Raw genomic sequence first — 15,550 nt, forward strand, 5'->3', positions numbered from 1 at the left:
GCTCCTGTGTCTGCGCGCACACTTGAGCACTATAATATATCCTGCGCAATTGACTGGTACTGGTTAACGGACTCCGAGTTATGTTAAAGTCCTGTGGCGATGGGCAGAGACAGAGAGGTTCAGTTGTGGTGCCAACTGGGCTTTGGTTGATGCCTGCACACAGGCGGCTCAGAGAGAGTGGTCGCTTCTGTGTTGCACTGGGTTAACAACACAGACTCGGCAGCACTCTGGGTGACGAAGCAGCCCTATTTAGGGAGGCACTGCTTCCCCCGCTTAGCCGGGGAAGGGACTAGAAAAGGTGTCCCAAACAAATGCTTAACCCACCCCCTGCCAGAGGCAGCAACCGCGGTTGCTTCTGCACTAAAAAATCGCGGTCGAAAGAAAGCAAATAAAAATCAAAAGATCTTAGGAACCAGAAATATGACTTTTGGCGCATGGAATGTTCGCACTCTCCTTGACCGTGAGGGCAATATTTGCCCCGAACGTAAGACTGCCATCGTTGCTCGTGAGCTCGGACGTTATGGTGTGGACATTGCTGCACTTAGTGAGACACACCTGGCTGACGAGGGTGAGCTGGTTGAGCACGGTGGTGGCTACACTTTCTTTTGGAAGGGTACTCCAGCTTCTGAACCGCGTCGTTCAGGCGTCGGGTTCGCGATTAAGAACTCCATCGCTAATAAGCTGGAAGAATGCCCCGTACATACCTCTGACCGTGTTACTTCCCTGCGCCTAGGACTCGACAACGACAACTATCTAACGATAATTAGTGCGTATGCGCCAACGATGGACCGAGAGGACGACGTGAAGGACAAGTTCTACGAGGAAATCGCCAGCCTCCTCTCTAGAATTCATCCTAGAGAGCAGATACTGATATTAGGCGACTTCAACGCGAGAGTTGGGCGTGACTTCGAGGCTTGGCCAAATGTCTTGGGAAGACACGGTATTGGTAATATGAATAGCAATGGTCTACTGTTGTTATCTCTCTGTGCTCAATTCCAACTAGCTATTACCAATACCATGTTTAGGCTACCGGCCAGATACAAGACCACCTGGATGCATCCGAGGTCTAAACATTGGCATCTCATTGACTACGCTATCGTTAGACAACAGAATTTATCTCAAGTGAGTGTAACGCGTGTGATGCGAGGCGCTCACTGCTGGAGTGACCATCGACTCGTAGTGACCAAGATTCGTCTGCGTCTCCGGCGTCCTCGTAGGAGAGAAGCTGTCAAATCTAACCGCTTGGATGTAAATAAACTAGAACGCCCACCAATTCGAGAGACCTTCATCCAAGCGGTAAATAGCAAAATTCGAGAATCAGATGTTATGACTGGTGACCCCCTGGCTCATTTTCAAGCTCTGTCGGAAAACGTCGTTGATATCGCCTCCAGAGTATTACGCTTAAAACGTAACAGACGCGAGGATTGGTTCGACGACAATGACGATACCTTGACCGATGCAGTCAGAAATCACCGACGGTTACTGCGCGAATGTCAAGACTCGGAAACTATCAAACGTAGCAGTGCGGAGCTGCGCAGGATAGTTCGCGAGGTAAAAGACAAGTGGTGGCAGAACAAAGCCGCACACATTCAATGGCTCTCAGATACCAACCAGCTCTCTGAGTTTTACGAGGAAGTACGTAAGCTTGTTGGACCGGTTACTCGTAGCAATGTACCGCTAAAAACTGAAGACGGAACAAAGTTGCTGACCAGCAAGCAAGACGTATTAAATCGGTGGGGAGAGCACTTCAACATCCTGCTTAATGTCGATCGTGCTGCGGATATGCAGTATATATACTCCATTGCGACGCTTCCTACCGATTCCAAGCTGGATGAGCCACTGACGTTGAAAGAGGTTGTTACTGCAGTACAGCAGCAGAAAAATAGAAAGGCTGTAGGCATCGACAACTTACCCGGAGAACTGCTGAAGTATGGGGGCAGGAGCTGCATGAGACTCTTTGGATATTATTTAAACGGATGTGGGAGCAGGAACGAATCCCTAATGAATTTCGGATATCCCGCATCAGTTCCTTATACAAAAATAAAGGCGATCGAGCAGACTGCAATTCCTACAGGGGCATCTCTCTCCTAACTTCTCCGGGTAAAGTCTTTGCCCGCATACTGCTGAATCGCCTTTTGCCTTTATCAGAAAACATATTGCCGGAGACACAGTTTGGCTTCCGACCCGATCGAGGTACCTGCGAAGCAATTTTCTCAATACGCCAGCTTCAAGAGAAGAGTAGAGAGCAAGGTCAGCCACTTTTCCTTTGCTTTGTTGACCTTGAAAAAGCTTTCGACAGCGTGCCTCGTGAAGCCTTGTGGATAGTGCTAGCGAAACAGGGGTGTACGGCTAAGTTTGTCAGGCTCATTAGACTTCTGCACGACGGCATGCAGTGCTGTGTCAGCGTAAAGGGCGAAAATTCTGAGTACTTTGGTGTCACTTGTGGTGTTAAGCAGGGATGTGTTCTGGCGCCAACTCTTTTCGCTCTTTACTTTGCTGTTGTCGTCAGAGATGCCTTACAAACGTTAGCGGATGGCATCCGTATTCGTTTTCGCACTGATGGCAGTGTATTTAATCTAGCACGACTGAAAGCACGCACGAAAATATCTCAAGCCACTATTACGGAGATAATGTATGCAGACGATCTTTGCTTCGTGGCGGAATCCCCGGAAAGTCTACAAACGCTTATGACGAGTCTCAACGAGTCATGTCAGCGATTCGGCCTTAAAATTAGTGTCAAGAAAACCGAAATCATGGGGTTGGAGTCTTTAGCGCCCGCTGACATCAGGCTCGGCGATGACTCTCTTAAGCAAGTAGACAGATTCAGATACCTGGGGAGCACAATAACATCCAAGTGCCACCTTGACGACGAAATTAACAGCAGAATTGGAGCGGCTGCCGTTGCCTTTGGCAAACTGCGCGTCAAGGTGTTCCGATCACACGATATTAAGCTCCAGACAAAGATCTCTGTATACATGGCAGTAGTTCTGCCCAGTCTCCTGTATGCCTCTGAAACATGGTGTCTTTACCGAAAACACATTCGTACATTGGATAGGTTTCACCTTAAATGCCTGCGTGACATTATGAACATCTCTTGGTCCGATCGTGTCAGGAACACCGCAGTACTACGCCGTGCTAATGTCAGCGGCATTGAAGCCTATCTGATGCGACGACAGTTGCGATGGTGTGGTCATGTCTCCCGTATGTCTAATGACAGAGTTGCTAAGCGCATCTTCTACTCAGAGTTGCAAAGTGGCAAGCGGAAACAGGGCGGCCAACTTTTGCGCTACAAAGATGTGCTTAAGCGCCACATGCGGAGATGTGACATTGAACCATCGCACTGGGAGACTTCGGCACAAGATCGGCCGAAATGGAGGCATACAGTGAGAACAAAAGTGCAAACCTTCGAAGAACAGAGACGAGTGGAACTTGACGCCAAGCGCGACGAGATAAAGGCCCGACCACCTGCAGCCATCAACTATAATTTCATCGGAGGGGTGCTGACATGCAGTGAGTGTGGTCGTACATTTACTGCAAAAATAGGCTACGTCAGCCACCTGAGAGCTCACGACCGTCGCTCTCAATAATAAACCAATACCCAGTCGCTGAGGCCGAAACCGGTCGGGACAGGACAGGATGATAATTGCCCTATTTTGCGGCTGACAGATTGGTTTCCATTCTAGGTAAGTGTAATTAAAATGTCAAGGAGGGAAGGTCATGCTGTATTCTATTGTTTATGGCGAGTGTAATCGAATCCGTTCAACATCATGTCACTGCAGTTTTATTATGATTCATGATCCAATAGTGATCAATTCTGTTGCTATACTGGGTACCTAGCGTCACAATCTTCGCTACGTAAGTTATCATAGCATTATAGCTCTTCTGTATTGGCGCGACAGAGCCAGACTACGTTTCGATCGCGACGTAGCGCGGATGATTGTGACTTCTGCTAAGCTGGCTGGTTTGCCTAGAGTTCGACTTCTGCGTTGCAAGACTTGCAAGATACAATAGCAGTTCACAGCGAGTGGGTACGTCGTTTTGTGTTGTGCATGCGCCGGTTCGCGGCCTCGGGGGTCAGATCGCATTAGGATCTTATGCCCACATCCTTATAGCTTGTGTCTGTAGTCATTGTGCCGTTCTCGAGCAAAAGGCACCATATTTTCCCATAAGGATGTTCTATTTCGTACTTATGGTAGTTTTAACTGTTACTTAAGAGTTTCAAGTAATTTTTAGGTAGGAACAGTTTAAAACCAGTATGCACGTACATATTTACGAGTACATCGTAGGATGCGAGTGTGGACTTTTTATGATGCTGCATAATTTCTGTCCTATAAAATTCATCCATGAGCTAAATCAAAATACCAACGGATTATGCTATTTGTGATATAACTTATGAATGATATCTACTCGTGTTTATTATTTTATCTTATAATTAATCAACATGATTACCAGTAGATAATCATATCTTTAAAGAGACCAAACACTGCAGTAGTAAAAAAATATAGAAGGCCAAGCAAATCTTGGGCGATACTAGAAAAAAACGGCCAATTTTAAAAATGTAAGGGCGATGGTTTTATCCATCCATAGAAAATTTGAATTTCGCGCCTTATTTTTGGTGACACGATTTTTTGACTGTCTCATCAAATTCTATAAAAAAACAATAAATATTTGTAAACAACATATATTAGCAATAGTCGAGTCGAGTCTCGTGTGATGACGACACTAAGTTATTTTTAACTCATGCACGTTTTTGTAAAAAGTTCAGGGCAAAATATAAAATTAAACCTTTGACACAACACGTGACAAGTTGAGCTGTTTTAGGGTTTTACCATTATGCAATATTATTTTAAAACGTAATAAGAAATTGTCTACACCCATGTTTAAAAAAACTGATATTTTAACTTTGCTATGAGATTTACTACATTTGCAGCGCCTACGTTGCTACCCAACGTGCAGACTAATAAAGGAAGAAGTTTAACTGAAAATATAGTGTGATTCTTAAGGATAATAATAGTTTAAGTACGTTCCTTAAATACTGTCTATGCCGACTTATTTCAAGAATCTTGCAAACGCTACAAAGGAACTGGTACTGTTGTTTACTAAAATTTCGTATGCCAAATAATCTTGATAACAACATACAAAAGACACAATTTTATACTTCTTTACGTATTTGTCGGAATTTGTATGGGCTTACACGCAGTTCCCATGATTTCTTGCAATCGGCGGTTAAAGTTAGTATCACAGGCTTCTTCTAAGTCTTCGTCAAAAAACTCTGTTTTTATCTATGGTCAACTTTTTTCAAAGGAAGGGCAATCTTTTGTTTTTGCGTCGGGCCACCCGATCGCTTCCTCCCTTTGTCTTTCCCAACGATTTTTGGCTTCCCTTCGACCCTTTAATATTAATGTGTATACAAAAAACATAGACCTGATTTGGGACATTAATTTCGGTTAGACATTGAAGCGGAACTGTGCTAGCTGATTACTAATAGTTCTTGGCAATTTAAAAAACCTAATTACAATATTTATGCACAAGTAAGGTAGTTTTCTTTTAGATTTTGACTATTTTATTTAATTAAGTAAGGTAGTTTGTCTTCACTGCTACTTATTTACGCTAAACCGTTGAAAGATATTTGAGATTTTTAGATTGTTTGATCAAAGGGACGGGCATAACATAGTTTTTTAAGAAATTATAATTTAGGTATAAGCTATTTATTTTTAATTAATTCAAGAATCCATACAATTACCCTCGTTTTTAAACTTATACACTAACTTTTTCATACATGTTTCCACTATAAATTATACCATAAAATCAATTTCTCCGCCACAAATCCAATTTCGAAGCAAACCTAAACAGTGTTTATAATTTCCCCGCGTTAGTTCCGTTTTGTTGGCCACCGTTTTTTACGACTGGCAATATTTTGAAACAGTCACGTGGGCAACATTGCCAACACGTGTGCCGCCGGATGTCGTTTGTTTGCAACAGGTTGCCCAGATAAGGGCGTTTTGCGTTCGAAATACAACAAAAACGCCGACCACGGGTGCAAGTTGCGAAAAAATGGCTCGTAAAAAGTTTTTGGGAAAATATGGAAAGATGCTCTTCCTCCGTTTGTTTTATCGTACTTTTTGTTATTGAAACATCTGTAAAACAACTAATAATGTTCATAAAAACGATACAAATAAATAATATACATACCAGTACATAGTATACTTACCTATAGTTTCATTTGAATTTGTATTGTTTTTTTGTTTGCCACTAGGTACTATCTAATAAAATAAACTCATAAAATTAAGTTCTTTAAGGAAAATATAAACATACAATCTATGTATTTAATAAAATGTTTTCTCTCACACTAGCAAAAATTTCGAGAAAATCTGCCTGTCCGTACAATCCGCAAACACTAAAAGCTTGGCCACACATGCGCGTTTTGATAGCGTAGGCGGAGCGGTAGCGGAGCGTCAGTGGAGCGCAACGATAGCGGTGCACCGGACGAATGCTGGCGTTGCGCGTTGCGCCCAGCGGACGCCGGCGGGAACTAACGAGCGCGGATTGTGAGCGGAACGCCAGCGTTCCGCCGGCGCACCGCTATCATTGCGCTCCGCTAACGCTACGCTATCAAAACGCTTTGTGTGGCGGAGGCTTAATTCTACATATTCGTCTAGATTACAGGCGTGAACATATGGCCATTAACGACCATTTACAAAAGACCACGTCTGAAGGCGGGGCTTACTGAATAACTTAAATATTTAAACAAAGCGTATTATTATGTATTTTTTAGCATATTTTAACGATATACAATATTAGTGAGCGATGGTCACACATTTTTTGTCACCAACGCGTCAATGACTGACATTACGCCATGGGGAAACCCGCGTTTAGACAAACAATCTAAAACTCTTAGACACGATTTAATAAGATATTCAGTATATATGAACAATTAAACATAGGTAAAACCGTGAACGTCAGTGGGATTGGGTTGCGAGGCGAACTCTAGGTTCAGAAGCTTGAATTATGGCAACGCGCCTTTAACCTGGTGCCGTAGCCGAATGGCATTTCTGCGACGCGAAACGAAAACGAAACGCCGCGATAGTTAGTCTGGTTCTGTCGCGCCAATACGCAAGAGCGATAGAGATAGATATCTACGAGCGTTTCGTTTCGTGAGCGTTTCGTAAGCGTTCGTGCCATTTGGCTAGGGGACCAGAGCACCTAACCATCACTGTGGCAAAAGTCCATAGGTTAAGCTCCATGCTGGGACGATGGTGGCATCGCGCTTATAAAAAAACTATATTTCTAGAAAACCGACGATGATTTTGTATTAGGGCATTATATAATCATACCGGTTTATTACTTTTTATACTAGTACCTATGAGAGAAACAAGAAAGACAGATTGCTAAATAATTGACGTCATAACAAAGTTGTATCAAACAGTTTTTATACAGACATAATACCAGCCTATAACATTACTTTTATTGAATTTTCATATCATTAGAAATACATATATTACTTTAAACGCGACCTGTCTGTCTGTTTGCCTCCTATCCCATAAAAAAAAACTTTAACCCGAATACTACCATTATTAATCTTATTGTATTATTTCTAGTGCATTTCGACCAAATGCACCGAAAATAAGTATGTTATCTGATAAAACACACCATAGACAACATCTAATCTGCTTAGCTACATATTTAGATAAAACGATTGGCAAAATATAATCCGATTATCATATCATTCAATGTAATTTAAATGATGAAAATATAGATAGGTAATATGTCATCATCCTTGTTGACAATCGTACCTACTGATTACGTGAAAAATTTGGGCGTAACAAAGATCTTAATGTGCACTATCATATGGTACCTAATGATTTCCATATCATAGGGACAATACATTTTTAGCAGTTACACGATTGTATATTAATAAATCTTGTACAGTCATGTAATAGTACATTACATCAGAGGCCGGGAAAATGAGGATTTCCGGCCAAGTGGGTATATATGGCGGATAGGGATACGAGGCCGGGAATCCGTTTTCACGCCGAGGCATGTATAGTGTTTTTCTCAAACATACAATGAAATAAATAAAAAATGCTCTAAAGGACAATATTTTATAAAAAAAGTTACTTTGCAGGCCTAGGCCTAAAAAATAATATGAAATCCCTTTACAGTCGCTCGGCCGTCTATATGTCTTCGGCCGGCAACCCCCTTTGTCCCGGCCTCTGTAGTAATGTACTATTCCTTCGTATTTTTCGGAAACGTTCGTATTTTCATGGTAGTTCAAACAGTGTCAGTATGTCTTGTATTGAGACTGACTGAAATAGCATGACACGTTCGTACGTTTCCGTAAGAACACGAAGGAAAATCTTTTCGCGCTATTACATTGTACCTACAGTTCCTGGTCAGAAATGTCAACGTAAAGACATCTATTTTTGTTGAGCGATTACAGAATGTCGGGTACTTCTAAAGCGTTATTTCTTCCGCTAGTATTGATGCTGACTGTACTAGGTATACGATTGTAACGTTGTAGATATAGGTACTAATATGAAAGACTAAATCTAATCTGCAAAGAGTACCACATTCTGCAAACATGCTCGAGCAGTGCTGCAGACACACACCTACCTACTTCATAAATGCACGTTGGGCAAATTGAAGTACAAAATCTAGGTTTTTAGTTACTAAAGAAAACGTAACCGTAACCCCAACGAGTCAAAAAATCAGAGATGCTAGTCACCGATTCCCAACCACAATTTGAATTTTTCATTTTCATCAAATCATCAACCTACTTGAAGTACTTGATCAACTCAGAAATCACACCCCGTGTATACAGATGCTCCGAATTGTGAAATTTCGCGACTGCCACTCAAAGAGCTGCAAAAATTAATAGGCGCCGCCGAACACCAAAACAAAAAACATCTGTAGTACCTAAATATGGATGATGCTGAAAAATGCTGAATAAATTGAACAACATTAACAAATATACTCTTGTTATTGCGCGTGCGAAGCCGCGGGGAAAGGCTAGTCGCTGTAGTAGTCTGTGAGTGTCGCGAAAATATCGGCTTAACCGTCTATAGCTATTTAGCTATCACACTCCTTCCTTATAAAATCCTCAAATCTTCACGCTACTTGACCAAGTCAGAAATCACACCCTACATAATATACAGATGTCATGCCCCGTTGGCCAACATCTGTGACTTGTGAGGCGCATCTGGCGCGCACTCGTCATTGCCACTGCAGACATGTGGGGACATCGCGATATTGTTTTTTTTAATCTGTCATGCTTTGTGTAATGAACAGACATCGTAACTTTTCCAGCCAATTTGGTAAGTACAGGCAGGGCACGATTTTTGAATTTCGAACGTCGCCGTTCGAAAGTCTGTGGAAAACGACGAAATTCTATTTTTGAAAAAGGACGGCTAAAGGCTGCTTTCAAAAAAAACGTCAAAAGAATGTAAAATTGATAGTTTTAGTCGGTGAAATACTACACTTTCCGTTATCCAATAGATTTATTTAATTCAAGTTCCAGTTAGAGCATCTTATTATCTTGATTTTTATAAGACTGGATTTTTGAAAACTAACTCACTAAATTAAAAATGAATTTTTCTCTAATGGACGTTTAGAAAAACGCACGTATAGAGCTGAATCAGTCGATCTTATTTGTAAAATTTGGACAATTTTGAATATTAAAACGGGTAAATTTATAATTTGTATATCCTGTACCACAATCATTTCAGACTAGATTTTTATTTTAAGTTTTTGAAAAAGAGTAAACTAGCCTAAGGCGAATTCAATTTTTTTCAGAAATTACCTAAAATTAAGTGACAATTTCTTTGAAAATCTACATCACATCGAAGTAAGTTTTATACTAAATTAATCTGCAACGTTTACTTAAATTGCTGTTATGCCTTAGTGATTATAAATTGCTATTATTGATTTTTGCCAATTTTTTGAAAACGAGCCTTCACCGGTACAATTATTACCACTTTTGGACATTTTCTCATATTTTGTTAGACCAAGTAGAAAAAGTCCTATAATGTGATATATATTTATAAACTACTCGCAAAGCCCTTTAATTTGATACCACACACGGTATGATCGAGCGCTCGGCTGCGATTTCACTATTTTTAACACGAAAGCCCTCTTAAATCTAGTGGTAGATATTGAGCATTCGTTTTCGATTCTGTTAGTATAATTTAAGTAGTTAGTAGTGGAGAAATCGCTGGAAAAGTTTGTACCGATTTGGTAGAACTAAGTGAAAATGCTTACTTAAACGATAAAGTCTCAAGTAATTATGATATAATGATGACATCGTCATTTTTTTTATCTTTGTAAAACCAATACCATAGTACTTAATACGATAGTTTGTGTTTAAAAATGGGATTAAGTTCTACGAACCAAACCGGTCAATATTAATATACACATTAGCAGTTTTTTCGGCAATTGCTGATGGTTGAAAGAAAAGTACCTACTTCCTACCTAAGTAAAATTAATACATCTATGCATTTTGTAATATTTTGTGTGATTATAAATATTGTTATAACTTAAATTGTTCCAACAGTGTTGACAACAATTTAAACTGACACAGTATTTAATGGAATAACTAAAAATGCTTTACAACATATTGACTAACATTAACAATTACTTAAATAGTTCACACACCAAGACTAATATTTTTTATCCCTCTGACATAATAAACTAAACAAGCTGTTTCTCCTAGCGCAAAAAAAAAACGAAAAAAAAAATCTAAAGAACAGTTTCAAAATCACATGCGACCCGACCCCCGTCGTATCGTAACCATATGAACAAACAACAATTTAAAAAAAACGTCCAAAGCTTTCTAAACACCTTAAAAATAAAGTTTAAATTAGTTTGAACGGATAACAAATATCATTTTGTATTTCTATGCACTTGTCCTTACAATAGGGTTGTCACACATGCCCTTATTTAAAAATAAATAAAGTTGAAAATCGTTTGAATGGAATGCAGAATAGATTTTGTTTCGTTGTTCACTTGTTTCGAACGGGGGTGGAACATGTGCATAGCACCCTTTCTGGGTTTTTTGCTCCACCCCTTTGTTTTTCGTGCGATAAAACTGATAAATAGATAAATACTAATATTGATGGCTCAGCTGGGACTTAATTGGTAGCAATTATGGATATTGATGGACTTTATGGTGTTTTAGAGAACAGGTGGTGCTAATGATGAATTTCTCAATTAGTAAGAGAACCGTTTTCATTAGTATGAATACAAGGATTACTTCACATGTGCTTGTGCGTATTACATTTTCTTTGGTGCTGTAGTAGTTTTGAAACTCTTGTTATTATCATATTCATGATTAAAGGGGATATTCTATGTAGGGGATATACATATATCTCATTCTTGTAGGAGGTTAATTAGCAAACTGCTAGGTTTGTACGGAGCATTCCGCAATTATCGAATTTAACGCGAGTGAAGCCGCGGGCAAAAGCTAGTTTTTAACCCCCGACGCAAAAACGACGGGGTGTTATACATTTGACGTGTCTGTCTGTCTCTCTGTCTGTCTGTCTGTCTGACTGTGAATGTGTCTGCCTTCGGAATCGTAGCTCCCGAACGAATGAACCGATTTAGATTTAGTTTTTTTTGTCTGAAAGCTGAGTTTTTTTATTATTATTATTATACATGGGCTTACTCTTGACCACAGACTAGCCAAAGGCAAAGACGTGGCCTACGATGGAGTGAGCTCGCCCAGAAGATGCCTGATGTATTTTCTTATATGTAGTTGATTTTGGTTCAACTGCTCTCAAGTGTCAACCATAGACTTCAATTCCAGTTTACCTGATAAAGTCATAAACAATGTTTAGAAGTGCTACCGATAAGGCGTAGCAACACGTAGCAATACACACACTTCCGGATCCGGTCCGGCCATATACAAGAGTTGATTTACGACTCTATCTAGGTGCGCGTGCGCGGCTAAGGGCCGGTTGCACCAAACTGTCTGTCACCGTTAAAGCGTTCGTTATTTTTTTATTGTATGGCAAGTTCCATAAACGTCTGCTGCGTGACGATGATGTGTCTGTCAAATGTGGTTGATGCCCTTTTACCTGGTGAATGACCATTTTGGAAAAATGAAACAATAAGAATCACAGGTATGTTCGGGTTTGAATCCCGGTAAGGACATTTATTTGTGTGATGAGCACACATATTTGTTCGTGAGTCATGAATGTTTTCTATGTATATAAGTATTTAAATATTAAAATTATATACCGTTGTCTGAGTACCCACAAGCCTTCTTGAGCTTACCGTGGGCCTCAGTCAATCTGTGTAAGAATGTCCTATAATATTTATTTTCACCACACCAACTGGTAAAGGCTTACTTTGCTATTCGAAAACAGATATCAAAATTGCATTTTATCCACAAGAGTGCAAAGTAATTTCATGCAAATTTTAACTTGATGTCTTTAGCTGGCTGTGACTTTACCTGTAAATGATGATTTTGAATCGTAAATATTGAATAGATTGATGGATTTGATTTAGTTTGATATTTTATAGTCAACATTTTGTTCGTGTTGGTGTGGTGAAATAGTTATTTGTTATACAAGGGGGCAAAGTTGTATTTTAAAGTCGAGTGTGGAATTGAAAAATGAGCAAGTGAAAGGATTCTATAGTTGAACCACGAGCGAAGCGAGTGGTTCGAGAATAGAATCCTGAACTTGCGAGTTTTTTAACACACGAGAAGTAAAATACATTTGCACCCGAGTGTAACACAAAACTTTTCCCCTCACTATAGCGAGGAAACTACAACGCAAAAAAATGCGTTTGTCACTGCTTCCAGTAGTTCCACAGGTGGTAAATCATCATTATTACTAGATTCACCTACTTTTATCAATTTTAAAGCAGTTAATTTGACTTTATTCAAGGTCAAATTACTTTACCCACTAGTGGATAAAATGCGTTTTTAGCCGCTGGTATTAAAGGACAAAACACGTGTTTCCGAGCTAGTGAGGGGAAAAAATATTTATTCATTTATGTGAAGACAGATAATAATTATGTATATGTAGTTTTGATAATATTAGCGTGTAATTTTATTTCTTACTAAAAAAAAATAATAAAAGCTAGAAGAATTGTTTACTATTAGTATTGTTTTATAATTCAGTATTGACACTATTGACATATACAATTTTTTCTATGTCCTAAGTAAAAGTCATGTTACTATGTTATTAGCATATCGTCACTACTTTTAAAAAAACTTGTATCTTCGTCTGTCAATGAAAAGAAAATTGTAGTAAGTATGTATGGAATGCATATAGACTTACTGCGTTCTAACTTTGAGGAACAGCGTGAGATACGAGATTTTTTAAAAGTAGTGAAGATATTTTTATACTGTCGACATACCTATTCTATACATTTCTTTATACCTAACCAGCCAGCGTATTATGCAATTTTATGACTTATCTACGTGGATAAAGCATCCGTCACGGTCTGGCAAGTATGTCAGTGTGAGAGTGACATAATTATGTCTTATCCACGTGGATAAGTGATAAAATTGGAAGCATAATACGCCGGCTGGTAGAGGTTAGCTTTGCCGAGTATTATTTTATTAAGGGTCACTTGGACCAACGAAAATGGAAGGTTATCCCGAGGGTTAACCCACCATTTTATATGGAATTTGGCAGTTCACAGCCCACTAACCCTGAGTTAAGTTGTCGGTGCAAGTGGGCGTAATAGGTATGTATTAGAGATATTTTAATAAAATAGGTATAAATTATTTATATGTTACAATATAAAAATAGAAGTACCTATTTATTTATTTTTATTTATTTAAATTTGTTGTATTTGGCTGGCAGATAATATTTTACAGCATTAAGTCAACTTTTTGTATCATAAGATTCTCTTTGGTACAAAAACCATTAAGTTGTACCTAAATAACTTATGTATGGTTCCATATGTAACCGGCTTACTTCACGGCGGCCTAGGATCCGCTCAGCAACTAATCCCAAGGAATGACCGATTTTATAAACACATGCTGTTCGTTTCGTGGTTTATCTCCATATAAAAAAACCAATCACGTTTTTAGGGTTCCGTAGTCAACTAGGAACCTTTATAGTTTCGCCATGTCTGTCTGTCCGTCCGTCCGTCCGTCCGTCCGTCCGTCCGCGGATAATCTCAGTAACCGTAAGCACTAGAAAGCTGAAATTTGGTACCAATATGTATATCAATTACGCCAACAAAGTGCAAAAATAAAAAATGGAAAAAAAATGTTTTATTAGGGTACCCCCCCCCCCTACATGTACCTAAAGTGGGGGCTGATATTTTTTTTTCATTCCAACCCCAACGTGTGATATATTGTTGGATAGGTATTTAAAAATGAATAAGGGTTTACTAAGATCGTTTTTTGATAATATTAATATTTTCGGAAATAATCGCTCCTAAAGGAAAAAAAAAGTGCGTCCCCTCCCCTCTAACTTTTGAACCATATGTTTAAAAAATATGAAAAAAATCACAAAAGTAGAACTTTATAAAGACTTTCTAGGAAAATTGTTTTGAACTTGATAGGTTTAGTAGTTTTTGAGAAAAATACGAAAAACTACGGAACCCTACACTGAGCGTGGCCCGACACGCTCTTGACCGGTTTTTTTTATCTTAACCGAACTGAGCCTATAAGATAAGAGTTGAAAAGATAATCATTTCGCCACTTTCAGGCATTTTAGCTATCAACCTAAAAATAGAATATATATTACCAATCTTAATTATTAGTATTGAATTGATGATGTCCTTTAATTTCAAACTTTAAAGTATCTAACTAAATATTAGTTATTTATACTTACATAAATAAATAAACAACAATAAGGACAATTTATAAAATTAAAATAGGTATTCATTGATTTTGCAAGGATACTGAAAAATCGCGCGTATTGTAAAGGTCAGAAATAGAGCTTGCTTTCGGGATTGCCCGGAATAAATATCCCGGGATTTAGGCAAAAAATAATCATATTAGTTTACATTGTGTATCTTGAAAAACTTTTTAACTAATATAATTCCTCAATAAGTGAACAAACTTATATTTATTACAAACTAAAATAAAAGTTTTATCGCCGCTGTATAAAAAGTAACCCTTTTAAGTCCAAAAAAATTGCAACCAAAAACAACAAACCTTTCGCATCAGCCTGTGTCGCTCCAGAACTAATAAAAGTTGACATCTTGCAAATCCAAAACACTAACAATCCAGATCCTGGCACTTTAAAGGCAACTTGGCACAATTAAAAAAAAAACAACACCATTCATTGTTTTTTTAAATTTTCGTATTTCGAACGCGCGCGTTCCAGTAGTTTGTGTCGCACATGCGTTAGTGTCGACGCACTGCGTTGGACTGGCGGGTAATGCAGACTTGGAGCGCTCGGGGTAAAAAAGCCCGGCGCCAGGCTGCTCTCGCCCTTATAGAGATGTGCCCACATTGATATGATAGGAATTTTATCGTTTTGCTCGATAGTTTACCTATCGGTCGGAGCGGCTTGTCTTTATGGGTTAATCGCTTTGTTCTTAATCTTATCGAGAAAAGCTTTTTAAAGGCTCTATTTGTGTT

The 15,550-nt window shown here is 39.1% G+C and overlaps 1 protein-coding gene across 1 annotated transcript in view; it reads right to left on the reverse strand.

Annotated features, from left to right (window-relative positions):
- LOC125231247 (transcription factor ATOH8) overlaps positions 1 to 15,316 on the reverse strand; it is a 31,261-nt gene extending 15,945 nt beyond the window's left edge. The window contains exon 1 of the mRNA XM_048136638.1: positions 15,122 to 15,316. Coding sequence (XP_047992595.1) covers positions 15,122 to 15,167 — 46 coding nt within the window. The 5' untranslated portion in view covers positions 15,168 to 15,316. The remainder of the gene's footprint in view (positions 1 to 15,121) is intronic.
- Positions 15,317 to 15,550: the final 234 nt, after the last annotated feature.

Source organism: Leguminivora glycinivorella, chromosome 11, assembly GCF_023078275.1.
Source record: "Leguminivora glycinivorella isolate SPB_JAAS2020 chromosome 11, LegGlyc_1.1, whole genome shotgun sequence".
Lineage (NCBI taxonomy): Eukaryota > Metazoa > Arthropoda > Insecta > Lepidoptera > Tortricidae > Leguminivora > Leguminivora glycinivorella.